Genomic DNA, 16194 nt, shown 5'->3' on the forward strand with positions numbered 1-16194 from the left:
TATAAACAAAGAAATAAAAAACAGGTGTACACAGATAAACAATACACTCTCGGTTTTGCCTCAATATTAAGAGTCTGTAACAGCACATGTCCAATTCCTCTTGGAAAAGCAGCCTCCAGTGTAGGATGTCGGAAAAGAACAGCAGGCTCCATAGTCTCTAGTGTAAGAGTCCAGATGTGTTCACAACATTCGGCATATCAAGCAATCCAGTAACACGTGAATCCATAAAAAAAAACTGTAAAATTAAAATGTATGTAACAAACTTTTGGCAGTGTTTACCAGTTTTCATTCACTGTGTATGTGTGTGCGTACATGACAGTACACAACATATCTGCATCCCACTTTATTTAGTGTCTTTGTGCACGTCTGACATCAGCGTTTCAGCTTTCATCCTCGCAGCATAGGAGCAATGTATAGAGATCTACTATATGTGTGAAGGTGTGGAACGGATGTGAGGTTGGTGAGGAAAGGGGAATAAAATGGAGCTAGAAAATGGATATATTGCATGTGTTGCTATGCTAATTTACTGTACAATTAACAAAAATATTTTTTTAAAAGGAAATCATTTGCACGTTTGTACAAAGTTACAGACTGCCAAACCACTACATGTTAAGGATACTAGTCATGTTTTGGCAGTAAGAAGTCTTTATCTAATCCAAACTGTCTCAGCACTTAAGTCAAAGGAACGAGGGCAGTCAGACAATATGGAGGTATGCATGTTGCAGGTGTGGCTAGAGAGGAACAAGCCCATGGTTTGGATCAGATCCCAAACTGTGTTGTGTAAGGGAACAGACGCAGTTACTGATACACTGAACACCACTAAAGTAAAAATCCACCCTCTAAGAGATGTGTTGCAATCGACTTTTCTGATGAACCAGCATTCTCACAGATCTGTCTACTTCTCCTGTATTTCTTGATTTCCTACTGTACATGTTCCTGAGTGCTTTCGACAACCCCACAAAAGGGATGTCAACTGCATTCACCTGTTAGAGCAACAGATACTGTATTGCGAAAGATGAGCGAGAAGTGTTGTCTGTGATTAAACGCTGTAATAGCTGCACTGGAAATATTGCGACAATGTCTTTGCTTGTGCCAGTAATGCGGGGGAATGCACCACCGACGTCACCAAACATCTGGCAGAGATCCGGGAGTTGTCCAGCTTTGGAGCAGATTTTTCCTTTAAGACTTTGTTCTATTGCACCATGTTCCCCAACAATAAAGAAGATGCAGCACTGTAGTCAAGGTGCAGATTTTTGATAACAACCACAAACTGGTTTTCCGGGTTGTGACCCAACCTCGCCAGTGTATCTGCATTCGAACCCCTTCCAAGACCAAAGCTGGCAGTTCCACATGTTGTTTTCCAGCTGCCTGTTAAACTATATGGGCCTTGTGGATTATGGTGGCATGGGGACTGACCACATTGGTGAGGGGTTTGGGCCTGAGTGTGCCATTAGTCTGCTGATAGCGCCGTGCACTGTGAGCCTCGGACCGCTGCGAGCTGTTGGTCTCGCTGTCTTGGTCATCAGGATGCTCCTGACTGGCTGGACCGCCCAAACCTTCATCCACTTCATCCTCATCATCTGTTACTGGTGGATAGTTGCAGCTCATAGGAGGGGGCTGGTGATTCTTGGCGACACTTCCGGGCCGTGAACCCCCGTCTGTTGGGATGAGGGCACTGCCATTTCGCTGTCTTACGATCTCAGTTGCCTGTATCAGTGGGAAGGGTGACGGCGTGAGAGGAGGGTGGAAACGAGTTTCCTGCTGCAAAGACACAGTGCAGACACACTTCTTAATTGCGTCACCATGAGTTAAGTATGCAAAGCTGGGTGAGATGCATTCCACTATTTGGTGAATTCAGGCTTTGACTTGCCCAGAAGAACACTAAGACACACTTACCAAAGACATAGTGCTGTTTCTCACATATGTCTCCACTCTGAGTCGGTTCTCCTCGTCTCTATCCAGAAGCCGGTCTCTCCCCCTCCGCGAGTTATTGTGCAGGACTGGTCTTCCCAGAGAGTCAAACGCTACTCCTCCCCCCCGCCCACCTGAGATAGTAGATCGGCTGTCACGGTAGTGCGCCTGCTCCTGTCAGCGCAGGAAGAGACTCAGGTCAGTATTCACACAAACAACGATCAGGTAAATGGATTGTAATGCCTTTCACACCCCTTAATTTAAATCGAAGTGACTTCAGTGATAGGGCAGTGTTAAAGCAGGACATGTCATACTGAGATTACTTCATTTTGGTCTAATGCAAATTAAAGAATTAAAGCAATAGTTGAACATTTTGAGAGATATTCCCTAATCACTTTCCTACTAAAAGTTGGAATCAGGGGGAAACAGCTAGTCTGTCCAAAGGTTACACATCTGCCTAACAGCAGTTATATCACTTACATCTGGTTTGTTTAATCAATAAATAAAATTGAATTGTCAAAACAACATGTTGCAGTATTTGGGGCCTGCCTATTTCTTGACTGAGCACAATAACTCTCAACGAGTGTATTTCCCAAAATCCTGAACTATTGCTAATAACATTTTCTGAAACTGACAATTAACATCTTGCTACTGATGGTGAAATCTTACATTTTTTCAGTAATAAAAGATTTTAAAAAGTAGTATGACAGCTGTTGCTGGCAGGCTGAATAGTGGTAGCAACTCTGTGTGGCCCTTTATAAAACATTACAGTCTTGACTTTACCATAAATAAAACAGAGTTATATAACACTTTTATGGCTCTGACATTTCAGAACAAGTTCCTAATAATTTCCAACAGGCTTTTTTAGAAATAACGATGTGGTTTGGAAATTATCATCGCTGTGAGCAATAAAAACAGTTCCAATTAATTTATTCTAGTTCATTGGTAGCATTCCCTAAGAAATGTTTGAGTCAGTGTTGGGGGCAGGAAATATGCAAAAATGTGAACTTTGTCTACAAAGAAAGATAATAAATGAAAAAGGATTCTTTACTTGGGTTAAAATGGAAGTTATCATTTCCTATAATTAATACCAAATTACATAGTTCTCTCCAGGAAATTATTAAGAAACCATGGAGCATTGTTTAAGATTTTTTAAAATCTCCTTTCTGAGTCTTATATTTGTAGCTTCGCTCCAGGAAGAGTAATGCTAAAATACAAAAGCCACTGAAAATTGTAAGTTTTTAGCAGAGCAGCTAAATGTATGAAATGTCCAGTAATTGTGAACTGGAATGCATGATTCAGGATGAGTATTACAGGACACTGTAGAGTAAATTGCAGAGAAGGTTTGACATTTAGAGAAATACGCTTCTTCATTTTACTCTTGAAGATTATACCACATTCACCACTGTACGCTGAATATGAAACTACAACCAGCAGTCGGTTACAGGTAAGAATAAAGATGTGAAAGAGGAAACAGCTAGGTAGTTAAAGAAAGCGACTAAACATTTCTTGGTTGGACGCAGTGACATCTTGGTGTCTCGTCATTTCTATGAGACCTCATGTAAACCACAATTTTGCTTAGCTTAGCTAACTGGCAGCTGGCGTATTTAACCGACAGACCACCAGAGTGCAATAAATCACCTCATATAGTTCTCAACAAGAAAGAAAATAAAGTGCCTTTCCAAAAATGTCAAACTATTCCTTTAAGAACCATTGAGGATCGAGCAGAATAGAGATGCTTTAAGAAATTAAAACGCCATAGAAACAAAAGTCCCAGGTGAAAAAAAGCATAGAAGTAGCTCAAGGGTCTTATATGTGATTATTATTATCAATATCTGAGATGCACTACATTCAGATTTGAAATGTCGAAGCTCAGAACTTAGCCATCTGGCATCTGGACAGTAAAGCCTCAGTCCCCGGCCCCGGCCCTGCATGCAGAGATAGATAGATACGTAGACTGACCCCGAGGGAAGACAGGCTGGTCCTTATGGTTCCCTCCACCCTCAGAGGGATGCTCTCCTCCGTCTGCAATGAGAAGAAACAGAGGGCTGGATTAGATGTGGGACTGAGAATTAGCACAAACTCAAACTTTGCCAAAACCTTAAAGTAAGTCTGTATGTCTAACATCATTTTAGAACTTCCAAACCCCCTCACTTGTTTCCGTGGGAAGACAAATAAAGTAGGTCAAGCAATGACTGATGACAGACAACTTTGGCATTTGACTGCCACTGCTACACTCGTGGTTATAGAGCACAGTATTAGGTATTCATTATAGTAACATTTCTGAATAACAGGCCTTGAAAAAAGGGGAAACATAGGGGACCAGCAGTCTACTGATTTTGATCAACGGTGTCAGAAAGTCTGACAGCCCGAATCAGGTCATGCAGACGTAGCAGAAAACATTAAAAGATGATGCTGCAGTAGGACAGTATATGCATTCAGTGTGAAAGGAATAGCTGAGCAATAGTACCGCTCCTCTGGGATCTGTACTGATAGAGTTCATCCTCCTGAAAGAAGCTTGCCTGGAGAGAGTGCTTATTTCCTCCCTGAGAAACAAGAGGCAGAGAGAAAAAAGATATTTAAATGATGAAAACATTGACAGACTTCCACTGGGAATTATGTGTATTTTTTGAGCATTTTAAGTTTGAATGTAGTTCACACTGCACATTTCTCATTTTTCATCTAGTTTTCATAAATATCTATCTTAGTGTCCTCGTCTCAGCTGCTATTTTGCACACTCCGCAGTCATTTATTAACTGAATTTCACACTTTGCGCTACTCCAATTCAACTGAACACGCTCTACTGTTGTAACTGTCGGTTTTAACATGCTTAATAGCCTGAATTTGTTCCGTTCTTAGTTATTCTTATTGGCGCGGTCTTCCCTGAGGAGATCATTACACTTTCATCTCATCTTATCTCATCTTAATTAAACATGATGCTATCTCGACATACTTCCTCTCAGTCAGCTCCCTCTGCAGTTTCTTGTTCTTCCGTTTGTGGTGGCAGGTGACGGTGATGATGACGATGAGCATCAAGATCAGCAGCCCGCCGGCCACAGCACCCACGATGATCATCAACATGTTTTCCATTATTGGGCTTCTTTCCTCAGGTTCTGTGAAGGAGGGAGTTCGTAGGGAAGCAGGATTAGATGTGTCTATACATTTAGCATCACAGTATATGTTATTATGACAAGTCTTAGTGATGTTGACAGTGCTGTCGTCTACCTGTCACTTTAATCTCCACCTCCGCCTTTCCTTCTCCCACGTCATTCTTCGCCACGCACTGGTAGATGCCTTCGTCTGACAAGCTTAGGGGTCGTCCAAAAACTAGTGTTCCATTAGGGTGGGGGATCACACCTTCTGGCAACTCTCCACCCATTCTGTAAACAGTACATACAGTGCATTAGATTAACACTTGGATTTCTTATTTTGTGATCAGGTTACATGGTAATCTTCTCATTTCTCGTTTGTGTAAATGTTGTCAACATCATCCAATTTTTGGACTATATTTCAAAGAGTATCTCAAACTGCTTGGGACTGTACGAATGTATGTTGGTTTGTGATGGGTTAGGGTGAACATTATAGTTCAGTTTAATTCAAAAGGCTTTACTGGCATGATATTTTATGTGTCGGCAAAGAAAATCTCAATCATGAAAAAATAAGGAAGGAAATGAGAAAAAAAGGGTGAATAATAGTTACTGGAATAAAATCAACAGTCATAATGAAATAGATACATTTAAAAAAATAACACACACATATATACTTAAACAAAGTGTATATACACACATACAATAAGTAAGAAGACCAGTATTTTGTTTCTACTGTTTTATTTCTCTTATTTCTTGTTGTGGCAGGAAGTGACATGCAAAATAAAAGTGACATACGCAATATCAATATAATATCATTCCAATAAGTAATAAGTCGTAATGTTCTTTCTCTCTGGTTATAATCTGGTCAGGTGTAATCTTCTGAGCGATAGTGTGTCTGATCTGACGCTGACCGAGGTTTGTGATGTCAGAAGGTTTAATCCAATCCATTGCATGTTAATGGGATAATAATCACTCAGCTTTGATCACACAATAGAGCAAAATGATGCTCGCTGTCTCCCTCCGGCTTCTGTTACTGCTTTTCAAAAGCATACTTTAATCGATAATACTGCTCAACCTGTTTCCTCAGCGTGCCGCCTGTTACAAGAACAAGTCGTAGCAGATCTCACGGCTCACATCATATAGCGTTCTACTCACAGGAACACACTATGTTTTCAGTACAGATGTGTTAATGCTGTTGTGTGTAAATCTATAGTTGTTCTGGAGGCACACATTATTCACACTTCTTACTGTGGTAACAAGGTTCGCCTTTGGGGGGAAATAAAATCAATCTACAGTATATATCTATAATCTGTCTTTCCTGTTTACTGAATATTATTGACTTTACTTTGCTGAACACAGAGAATTCACTTTAGATGACACATTTCACTTGAATGCACTTCTGATTTCTGGTGAGATGCAGAATAAAGTGCAGAAGGTCGTGACAAATGACGTGCTATCTGGAGAGACTCAATCTCTAAATGCCCTCCCCCGCACTCTCGCATCAAGAGAAAATATATAACCCACTTCTCGTTTAAACTCCTCTCCCACGTTTAAAACTCGCGCACAGTCCCTGGAGAAGTTGACATTGCTGTAGGTGGTGTATTTCTTCACTCATTTTCCGCTTAATTTATCAAGCTTACTAGGAAACATCAAGCATCACCGTCTGCGTGTTAACAAAACATTTTGAAACCTTCCCTTAACGTTTGGTGGTTTTGTTTGTTACACAACATTTATCAGTGTGAGAGACTGGCAAAAGCTGCCTTTATTTCTGTTACAATGTCTGTTTTTAATATATTCTTTTTTTTTACAGTTTATCCATTAATTGTTTGGAGCCACCTCACAGTTCCTGGCAGTATGACTCAGGGAAAATGTTTTCGATGAGCAACACTGTCCAGGGTGTTGCCTCAGTGTTGTTGTTTTGAGCGTATACGATTTAATCCGACTTGACAGACTTGACCTTAATGTCTGCCTGTTGTTGTGAACATTATCAACCCATATTGACCCTGACATACAGGGTGTATTTATTATTATAGGCGCATAGTACACACTGAAACAAACCCGAGTTTCTGTTCACAGAGGCCACGCTAGCCCTCATACATTGCAGTGTGCACAGTTGTGCTTATTTCAGCACTAACAGGAAAGAGGAACCGTCTGTTTTGCATACGCAATAGCAACACCTTCATGATAACATCTCACATAATCCACACATTCTGCTTCCTTTTCCTCCTCTCGCTACCCCTCGCCTCACCCCAACACCTATGCCAACCTGCTCCCACTACTTCACCTCTCTCTTGAGAGGAGCTGCTCATCCCTTTCCCTTTCTTTCTCATCCCCCTCTTCCTCCCTCCTTCGTGTGAAACTGTCTCATCTGTCTGCTCGCTGCACAAGCCGCAACATGACACTGTGACACCAGCTATTACTTCACCTGCCGCCTTTTATTGACAAAGCCAACAGGTTCGCCCGCTGCTGCAGCTGCCACGCATTTGTGTGTGTGTGTGTTCATGTGAAACGCGTGCATGAGTGAGAAGAGGCTGATTGTAACTAGAGATTTTTAATGGTTGCTTGGCTTTGCGTGTGTGTGTGTGTGTGTGTGTGTGTGTGTGCTCATGAGGGTGTATGCTACATGCATGGCGTGTGTCTGATAAGCCTTACTCACAAAAACTCATTTCCCAAGGTGTGTTCCTGTGACTAACACCAACTAATATGTAGATCATCATCTGGCAAAAACAACTGAAACCTGAAGAAACCTCACCAAACATTTTACTCACATTTCCTTATATTTTAAAAGTACCTTCACTCTATCTGTGTGTAAGGAATTTCTCCCTTGGGGCCTAACTGTCACTTCTCATAATTTCATGGGAGCCATTCCTCTTTCAGTCACTTTTCACGGCTGACATTTTTTTTACTTTTCTTCTAGCCAAACATGTCGCCGCACCCCGACTCAAGCAGAAGAAGTCAGGCATTAAAGTCAAACCCCCACCTGGGATTAAAGCCGGGCAGCAATGTGCCGCATTTTAAAATGACACACGCAATTTTTTAATACGTTTCCATTCAGCAGCAGCATCAGAGGGTGACAATGTCAGGGCTTGTTTGGTTAGGACGTGTTAAAAAGGGTGGAGAGCCACCCCCACAATGCACTGTAAAAAGTTGTTTCAATTTCAACTGAGCATGTACTGTAAGTGACCAGGCTTTATACATTAAAGGTGCCCTTTGGTGTTTTCTTGTAAACAAACAAGTTATTTTTACTTTCACATTTCCTCACTGAAAAACAATGTGTGTATCCTTGAGATCCAACAAGTTCATTTAGTACATTTTCTTCTTCAGTAAACTTTTTCACTGCCTGTTTTTTGAGTATGTTTACTTGCTAGCAGTCTTCCTCACCGCCATTTGTGGGCGCATTGCTATGTTTCTTGTGCACTACCGCCGCAAAACTGTTAATCAGTGGAATACCATTGACAGATTGTGAGGAAACCATGGGCAGGACTGTGACTAAACAACTCTCACACTCATTAAGATATTGCTCCGTAGCCCTACTAGTTGCCAAACACTGTACTGTACTGTACTAGTAACTTTAACCTGACCTGGACTCAAAAATACAGTACTTTAGCAGCTGCTACTCAAATTTGCATGCTAGTCTTCTTCATGGTTTGCATGATTTAAATTTGAAACAGACCTGTGACTGATCTGAGATACAATGCAGTATTCAGTATTCATTGTGAAACTTTCTTGACAATTTCCTAGAGCCCAAAGTGACACATTCAAATAGCTTAATTTCTAAAGTCTAAAGACTCCTGAAGAAGCTTGAATGAGTGAAATGATTAATCGAGTATCAAAATAGTTCGCAATTACTTTCCTCTCTATCAGCTAATCAATAAATCCACTTTCCAGTTTTGTTCTGTTGAAAAAGCCACTTAAGTCACTGCACACAGAAGGTCAGCAGAGGAGAAAATCGTCAAAACAAACATGAGAGCTGATATGACTGCCGTAACCTAAATGTAAGTTGTAACTTAGGCCCCTGAGGATGACCTGAATGCATCTCCCCTGAACACCCCATTTGCACTCTTGACTGGTGAAATCACAGCAAAATAATTGGTATGATTATTCCCAAAGTTACGAGAAAAGTGACCAGACACATCAGACAGTTAGTCACATGAGACCAGACAGCCTGAGACAGGAGGCGGGTCTTACTCTACCTGATCCAGGTGAAACTTTGTGGTTTGGGGTTTCCTCCACTCACACACCTCAGGGCAGCATTCTCCTTACCCACGGACCAGTCTTTGTCAAAGACAGACACCTCTGCATGTGGAGGGACTGAGAGGAGGAAGAATACCAGCTTGAATAAAGAGGCAACAAATCAAATGTAGCTAATGCTGAATGTTTGGGCTTGTGTCCATGCTTTGGTTGCACGAGTGTTTTTTGGCTCCCATGCAAATGTCACATGTGAAATTTGCCTTTTTATATGTGAAAATGCAAATTTCACTTGTGGACTGAACATTTTATAAAAATAAAACTTGAAAATAAAACAATGCCACAAGTCAACTAGATATTTTCACAAGTGATTTACTTTGATCGCATAAGAATGAAATTTCTACTACATTTTCAGCTGTGAATTACATTTGTTAATATGTTACTGACATGTGGATTCAAATTCCCACATGTGGAAACAAAACATGGCACATGCAGACCCATAAAATTTGCTTCTTCACATGTGAATTCCACATTTTCACACATTTCCATATGCAATTGGCTATTTCTAAATGTGAACAAAACATTTTTCATGTGAAAATAAAAAAGCGTCACGTGTATTGGGCACTTTTACATATGAATGGGAAATTCCATGCAAGTAATCTACATTTTCACATTTGAATTACATATGGTCAAATCTGATTTTTCCAACATTTTTTATAATGTTACCCTGCCTCTGTATAATTCTGATAAATACTCACAGTGCACCACCAGCTTGTATCTGATCCTGCGGGGGCTTGAAAAAGTCGGATGCCACACCAGACAGTCCAGCTTCTTGCCATTCATGCTCCTCAGGGGGTGCAGGGAGTAGTACGAGGAGACCGCCCCATTGTCAGAGGTGCGATTGGTGGCATGGCCATTCAGGTCGGTGTCCCAGGTGAGGTGGGGAGGCGGGCGGGCAACAGAGCGACAGGAAGCAGCCTGTCTGTAAGACTGACCCTCCACCAGAGTCACGGGGTCCAGGGAGGAGATGGGATTGGCTGGAGGGGGGATCAAAGTGTGATAATGATGATAAGTAAATACACATAGCAGGTAGTGGTGTATGCACTTATAGACTTAAAGTGATCTTTAGGCCCCCGTTAACACATTTTCTCAATCAGTTCCTTACTTAAAGTGACTGATCCTACATGAGCACACAGTTTTCAGATTTCAAAGAGAATTATTTGTATTTTTGCTGTTTTCACTAGTTTAGACATTTGGAGAAAGGTGATGTTGTGTATTTCAATGCACCAATCACTGTTTGGCAACATTTGAACAAGAATGTGATGATAGTTATTGGGTTGTTTGCATTTGTTGCCTGGCTACTATTAATTAAATTGCATCAAACACCATTCACTGAATGTAGTCTAGATGAAGCAGATTCATGAGCGGTCAATTGAGTGTATCAAATGCTTAACTTAGCCTGTGAAAAACTACCGACAGATAAGGTGTTAGGTAACTATTTAGTTAACATTATGTGTCACTACATCATTAGTCACATGGGAAAAATCCTTTTTTGCCTCTAAGTAAATGTGAATCAAGCACACTATGAAACATCCTGTGACTGTCATATCACTTCCTTTTGTGACCTGATACACTTTTGCTATTACTATCAGTTTACTATCAGTTTTCATTCATCTACTATTAGCACTCTTGTTGCTGCTTTAACAAATAACTAGCAGAGCCATGAGATAGGAAACTCACTCCACACGATGAGTGACATTTTTCTGTCAAAGTTGCCCGAAGGGAAGGTGCTGATGCGGCAGATGTATTTCCCCTCATCAGTAACATCTGTGCTCATGATGACCAGAGATGAGTCCAAGGTGGGGTCGTTGCTCTTAAAGCGCACACGTCGAGCCCACGACCCGAACGCTGCAGACGGGAAGAGAGGGAGGAAAAGCAGGGAGAGAGGCAAAGGAAGGGAGAGAGATGCAGAGGGAGAGAGTTGAAGGACCGTGTTGGGGAGAATGTGACACAAAAAATTAAGTCCAGCGAGTTCATAACAGACCCCAGGGTTTCTTTTGTCACTCTCAGTTCCATACCAACGCCTGCACCCTTGAAGTTCCATTTACATTTTGAGTGTTTAGCTCACAGTCTTATGCAGCATGCCTCACACTCACAAGTGGTATAAGCTTCCTACATCACCACAAATTAAGCTAAAGAGAACCAAAAATAAACAGTACAAAGACCAGAGTCTTGGCGCCCTTGAAATATTCCTGTGATATCGCAGTTAGAAATGTCAGCATCTCTCATAGTCCATGGTTCATTTAACACTTTCAGATGATTGTTGAACACTGTAAGCCTTAAAGCTCTGTTAGGTCTATGAGCAGAGATAAGAAGCCTCCAACCAACACTTGTCAAATCAAAATGTCAGATCAACTTGTAATATGAATAAAGTTTGCTCAGTGTGAGTGACTGAAATTTCTCACAGTGAGGAAAGAGGAAGTTATTCAGTGTGGCGATATTCTTTATAAACCATTTGTAAGTGTGTGTCAGAGGATGTAAAGTGATCGTGACTTGACCCACACTGACAACTGACCTGTCTGTCCATTAGCATGGTGTGCAGTGATGATCTGATCCTTGGTGGCATCAGCTTTTTCTTTATACCAGGTGACCTGCACCACCACATTGTCTGCAGTTGGCTGGTAGCGGCAGGGCAGGACGGTCTCCTCTTCTGCCAGGGAGCGTATGGGAACGTTTGTAGGGAGGTCCAGAAAGTCTCCCTGTATCTCTGAAACTAAAAGAGGATAAGGGAAGCTAGGTAAATACAGTGTTCAAGAAATAAAAGAGATGTAGAGAGGAAGAGATACTGCGCCTGACACCAGTCCTTCCAGAGGTCACGCAAATGGCTAGCTGCTATGAATGTGCAATCCAGTGACGCTGAGCTCAACACTGCTACAATGATCTTTGACCTCTAACATGAACCTGTAGGCCGGTGACTTACAATTACCATAGCTCTAGGAGAAAGAAAAGAAAAGAGCTCTTCTTGCTAGCTTAAGAGTGGCGATACAAGGAAGAAGCTTCAAATTACAAAGCACTGTGCACTCGCCACCATCTAACCTAATTTGTCTTTGTTGACCTTTCAAGTTCAAATTGTAGCTATAGGCTACTTGTCTGTGGCTATTTTCCTATTAATGAAAACAAGTCACATCTTGATTTGAGCTTCTGCTTTGTCATTGACGCTAGCCTGTCAGCTGGCTTTGGCTTTGAAGAATCTGTGATCTGGCTACACATTTCCCAACAGATATCAACAGTGTTACAATTAACACAAACTGTCATGGTTTCTTCCTGCAAACCCTGTGGTTGATAGTTTCCAATTCATTAATAATGAAGAGTGTTATATTTGAATGACGTAGGCTAGTTGCAGACAACATGTGACCATGAAAAGCAGCTAACCTTTGGGAAGAAGCCTAATGCTTATTTTCTTTCTTTTCAGTTAGCTTAACACAAAGGGGAACAAGCCAGCCCGGCTCAGACAGAAGGTAAACACCTACCATATAATCTCCCTAATTGATATGGTAGATTAAATCTTTTATTCAACCCATAAAAAACAAACGTTGATGACGGTTCTCAGTCAGTGACGGTAAAAATACCAACTAGGCGAGTGGTTTTATGGGGGACTGTGTGCCGGACTATTAGCTTGCTGTTGCCATTTGTTTCCAGTCTTGATGCTAAGCTAACAGATTGCTGTCTGTAGCGTTAAATTAAACAGACAAATATGAGGTGAGTGGTTTTCATTGTTTCCTTAAGTGTAGTTTTTCTTAATGTTTGTGACTAGAAGTGCCAGCATGTCCTGTGGAAATATCACAACGTGTACCAATAGCCTATACAAATCCAGCCTCAGGTTTTAATTCAAGGAAGAAAAGCACAGATGGGGTTGACACAGAATGAAGACAGGAAAGAGGGAGGAGGGAGAGAACAGGTTGTCTATCACAAGAGCTAAGCACAAGTGAAGATATGTCGCTTAACTAGTTGCTCAAGATAAGCTCCCAAAGCAAACCTACAGAGCGTTACCACAGCGTCTGGACAGAACGAGACGTTCAACAAGGCCTCCGGAAACACATGGGACATAAACACAGTCAACACACACTATTCATTGTGTGTCTATCACTGTCAACCACAAACACTGACATGAACCAATCTCATATTTCCATTTTTCTCCACTTCTGTCTGTCCACAGATCAAATTTTACTGTTTGTTGTGGACAGACTACAAGGTGTCGGCTTATCTTGTGCTGTCCTCAAGCAATCACGCATACGCTTACTGAATACACAGTCACGAGATGTTGATCCCTGCAACTTGGGTTTTGTGGGTAATAAGAAATAGCAAGAGTTAAGTTTGTTTGAATCTCTCAGGGGGATATTTCTCTGCACATAGAATTGCTAAAACAAAATTTAATGAAGTTTTGTGAAATAATGCATACAAGCGTAATGTTTTCATATGCCATCTGAAAGCCTGAACAGGTGATTCATCATCACAGTGTACGATTTTATTGCCGCTCTTGGCATCGGGCTCATGTTGCTGGTGATTGATTTACTGTCAGAAGGAGTGGTTTCCTGATGCCGATGACCCTGTTGAAAGTGGAAACAGCTTGCATGGGAAATGAATTGCAGCAAATGGATTACTCCCAAACACTAATGATTTATCAATTCACAACATGGCAGACCATGTGTATCGTAGCTGAAATACAATATGGCTGGCCTTTTCACCAGTTGCCTCTAAGATGACCTAATCAGTAAAACATTACACCTTTATGGGCATAAATGACTGATTCTCATTGTTTTCTACTACAAACCATGTATTGTGCTGTAGCTCTAACTAGTTTTACTGATAACTTAAAATACACGTCTACACTTTTAGTTTCACTGTTATATGTGAAAGTTTTGACTTTTTAATATGTAGAATTTGCTGAAAGTATCTAAATAGTCCAAAATGACCATTCAGTTGCAATAGTGGGAGAATTGTAACAAGAAAACTACAGTAGCTAACGCTAGCATTCTTTTTAGTTTGAGTTTAGTTTGTTGACATTCACTTTCAGCATTACCACTTTCTAATTAGCTCTAACCACGACGCACAGCTGAGTTTGTTGGGAAAGTGATTTTACTGGTCAAACCAAAGCATTTGAGGAATTGAAACATTGATCCGATAATGGCACGAGGTAAAAAGATTAATAAAATTGAATTGAAAAAAGAAACAATCGCCAAAGTTACTACAATCTATCCTGAGGAGGACGTGAATGTATCAACTTCATGGCTCATGAGCTGTTGAGACACTTCACACAAAACCACAGTTAGGAATCTGTGATGGTATTTAGGAAAACATCAAGGGATCCCTAAAGTCATTATGATTCATCCTCTGGGGACCGTGAATGTACAAAATAAATGCCGGTTCAAAAAGTCTTGGCAAACATCTAAAAGTTGTAGTGAAATTTCAGTCCAGACTGTCCAGTATTGCCATCCATAGAGATATGCTGCTAACATGACCAGTGATTTGACAGTCAAAATAGTAAGTAAAGTAAAATAAGGCCTATTATGCTCTGTCTCCCCCCCCCCCCCCCCCTTCAGTGTGTTTCATGTGTATGTAAAAAAAAAAAAAAGGTGACAGTTGAAACAGTCGAAGGTCTGCGCCAACAGAAGCTCCTCTCTCCCACAGAAAACAATGCTCCTGAAACGCCTCGTCAGTAGTTCGCCTTGAATTCTGTGATTTTGTGTCATCCCACCAAGTCACCATGTCCCACATTTGCATAATTTATGCCTAGTTTGGCAAGTAAGAATTAAGTTTAGCAAAGCTGGCCTGTTGTTGTTAGCGGTGCTTGAAGAGACAGGAGCGAAAACAGAGCGTTTCAGACTGACGGGGAATACAGTATGAGAAAACTGATGTGTTTTTGTGTACTAAAACATGTACACCTATTCTAGTAGTAACCCAAAATAAAACTAGGAACCTGAAAGTGAGCATAAAATGTGTCTTTTAAATAGCCAGAACATGGTAAAGCAATAAAAAAGCTTCTGGCACACTCTGTTTCTGTTTCCTTTGTAGCACTGGCATAGTATTAATACAGTTTTGGCAACACTGTTATCAATAAGATCTCTTTTTCATGTTTCAACAGAACATGATGGATGTTTCTTTTGATCCACACTGATTTCTGTGGAAACGTAATATTGCAAAACATCCAACATACCAAGCAGTCACCCAAGAACATAGCTTTTTATGGGAGCACAAGTTCACAGTCTCGGGACACATGAGTATCAGTCTCACACAGGTGCTGATTCAATACCTGTTGTGGGAATCAGTTCAGATATGTCGGCGGGTAGGACGTGATTCATAAATTTACCATCAGAGGTGATGAGTGTGCTCAACAGACAGGTGTGTTTTTCCATGAATGTGTGTGCGTGTGTTGTCAGCCTGAGGTTTAAGCCTACTGTGGAATCTGCCTGCGCTGCATTACTGGCATAACACTCCACTGCCTATTCTGCCTTTCTTTTAATGCTTCACTCTTATCATTGTCTGGCCCTGTTTGATGATGCGTATTTTGCCAGATACAATCCTGAATTTACCTATCTGATCAGCACCAGACTGATACTGGTTAATAACATTGTGTTATAAGGTACAACAGCACAGTAGAAATATTTTTTTGAGGCTAGGAGGCAAAGGCGTCCTGCATTTATCACATGTGCAAACATTTACGCTTTGGCAACACACACACACACACACATACACACACACACACACACAGTAGGAGGGTCCAGTGCAGTCCCTCTGAATCAGACAGGAGGGGAACTGATCAACAGCAACCTGTTCTTCCTGAAATATCAGACAGCGCCACAAGTGTTTTCTTGAACCGCACTGCTCCAGCTTAAGTCTGTCCCAGTGAAAAGCTGGCAACATGCCCAGGGTGTACAGACCTCGACGTATGAATATGCATGAGATACTGTGGGCCAGCTATTGGCCAGCTTTGATAATCAAGAAAACT

The 16194-nt window shown here is 41.2% G+C and overlaps 1 protein-coding gene across 1 annotated transcript; it reads right to left on the reverse strand.

Annotated features, from left to right (window-relative positions):
* Positions 1–1371: 1371 nt before the first annotated feature.
* On the reverse strand, positions 1372–12401 carry nectin4a (nectin cell adhesion molecule 4a). The gene is made up of 11 exons (XM_073474668.1): positions 12374–12401; positions 11764–11961; positions 10929–11096; positions 9947–10225; positions 9194–9311; positions 5144–5291; positions 4865–5016; positions 4382–4457; positions 3874–3936; positions 1897–2085; positions 1372–1761 (listed from the first exon to the last, which is right to left on the reverse strand). The coding sequence occupies exons 1-11, from the start codon at positions 12399–12401 to the stop codon at positions 1372–1374; spliced, it is 1809 nt and encodes a 602-aa protein (XP_073330769.1).
* Positions 12402–16194: the final 3793 nt, after the last annotated feature.

This window comes from Pagrus major, chromosome 10, assembly GCF_040436345.1.
Source record: "Pagrus major chromosome 10, Pma_NU_1.0".
Lineage (NCBI taxonomy): Eukaryota > Metazoa > Chordata > Actinopteri > Spariformes > Sparidae > Pagrus > Pagrus major.

What these genes read in the sequence shown, in the direction of transcription:
- nectin4a (XM_073474668.1), bottom strand. Translation starts at nt 12,401, where the DNA reads ATGACAAAGCAGAAGCTCAAATCAAGAT. An exon ending in GCAGAAGCTCAAATCAAGAT is followed by an intron (nt 11,962 to 12,373) that starts GTGACTTGTTTT and finishes ATCCTCTTTTAG; the next exon opens with TTTCAGAGATACAGGGAGAC. An exon ending in ATACAAGCTGGTGGTGCACT is followed by an intron (nt 9,312 to 9,946) that starts GTGAGTATTTAT and finishes TCCTCCTCTCAG; the next exon opens with TCCCTCCACATGCAGAGGTG.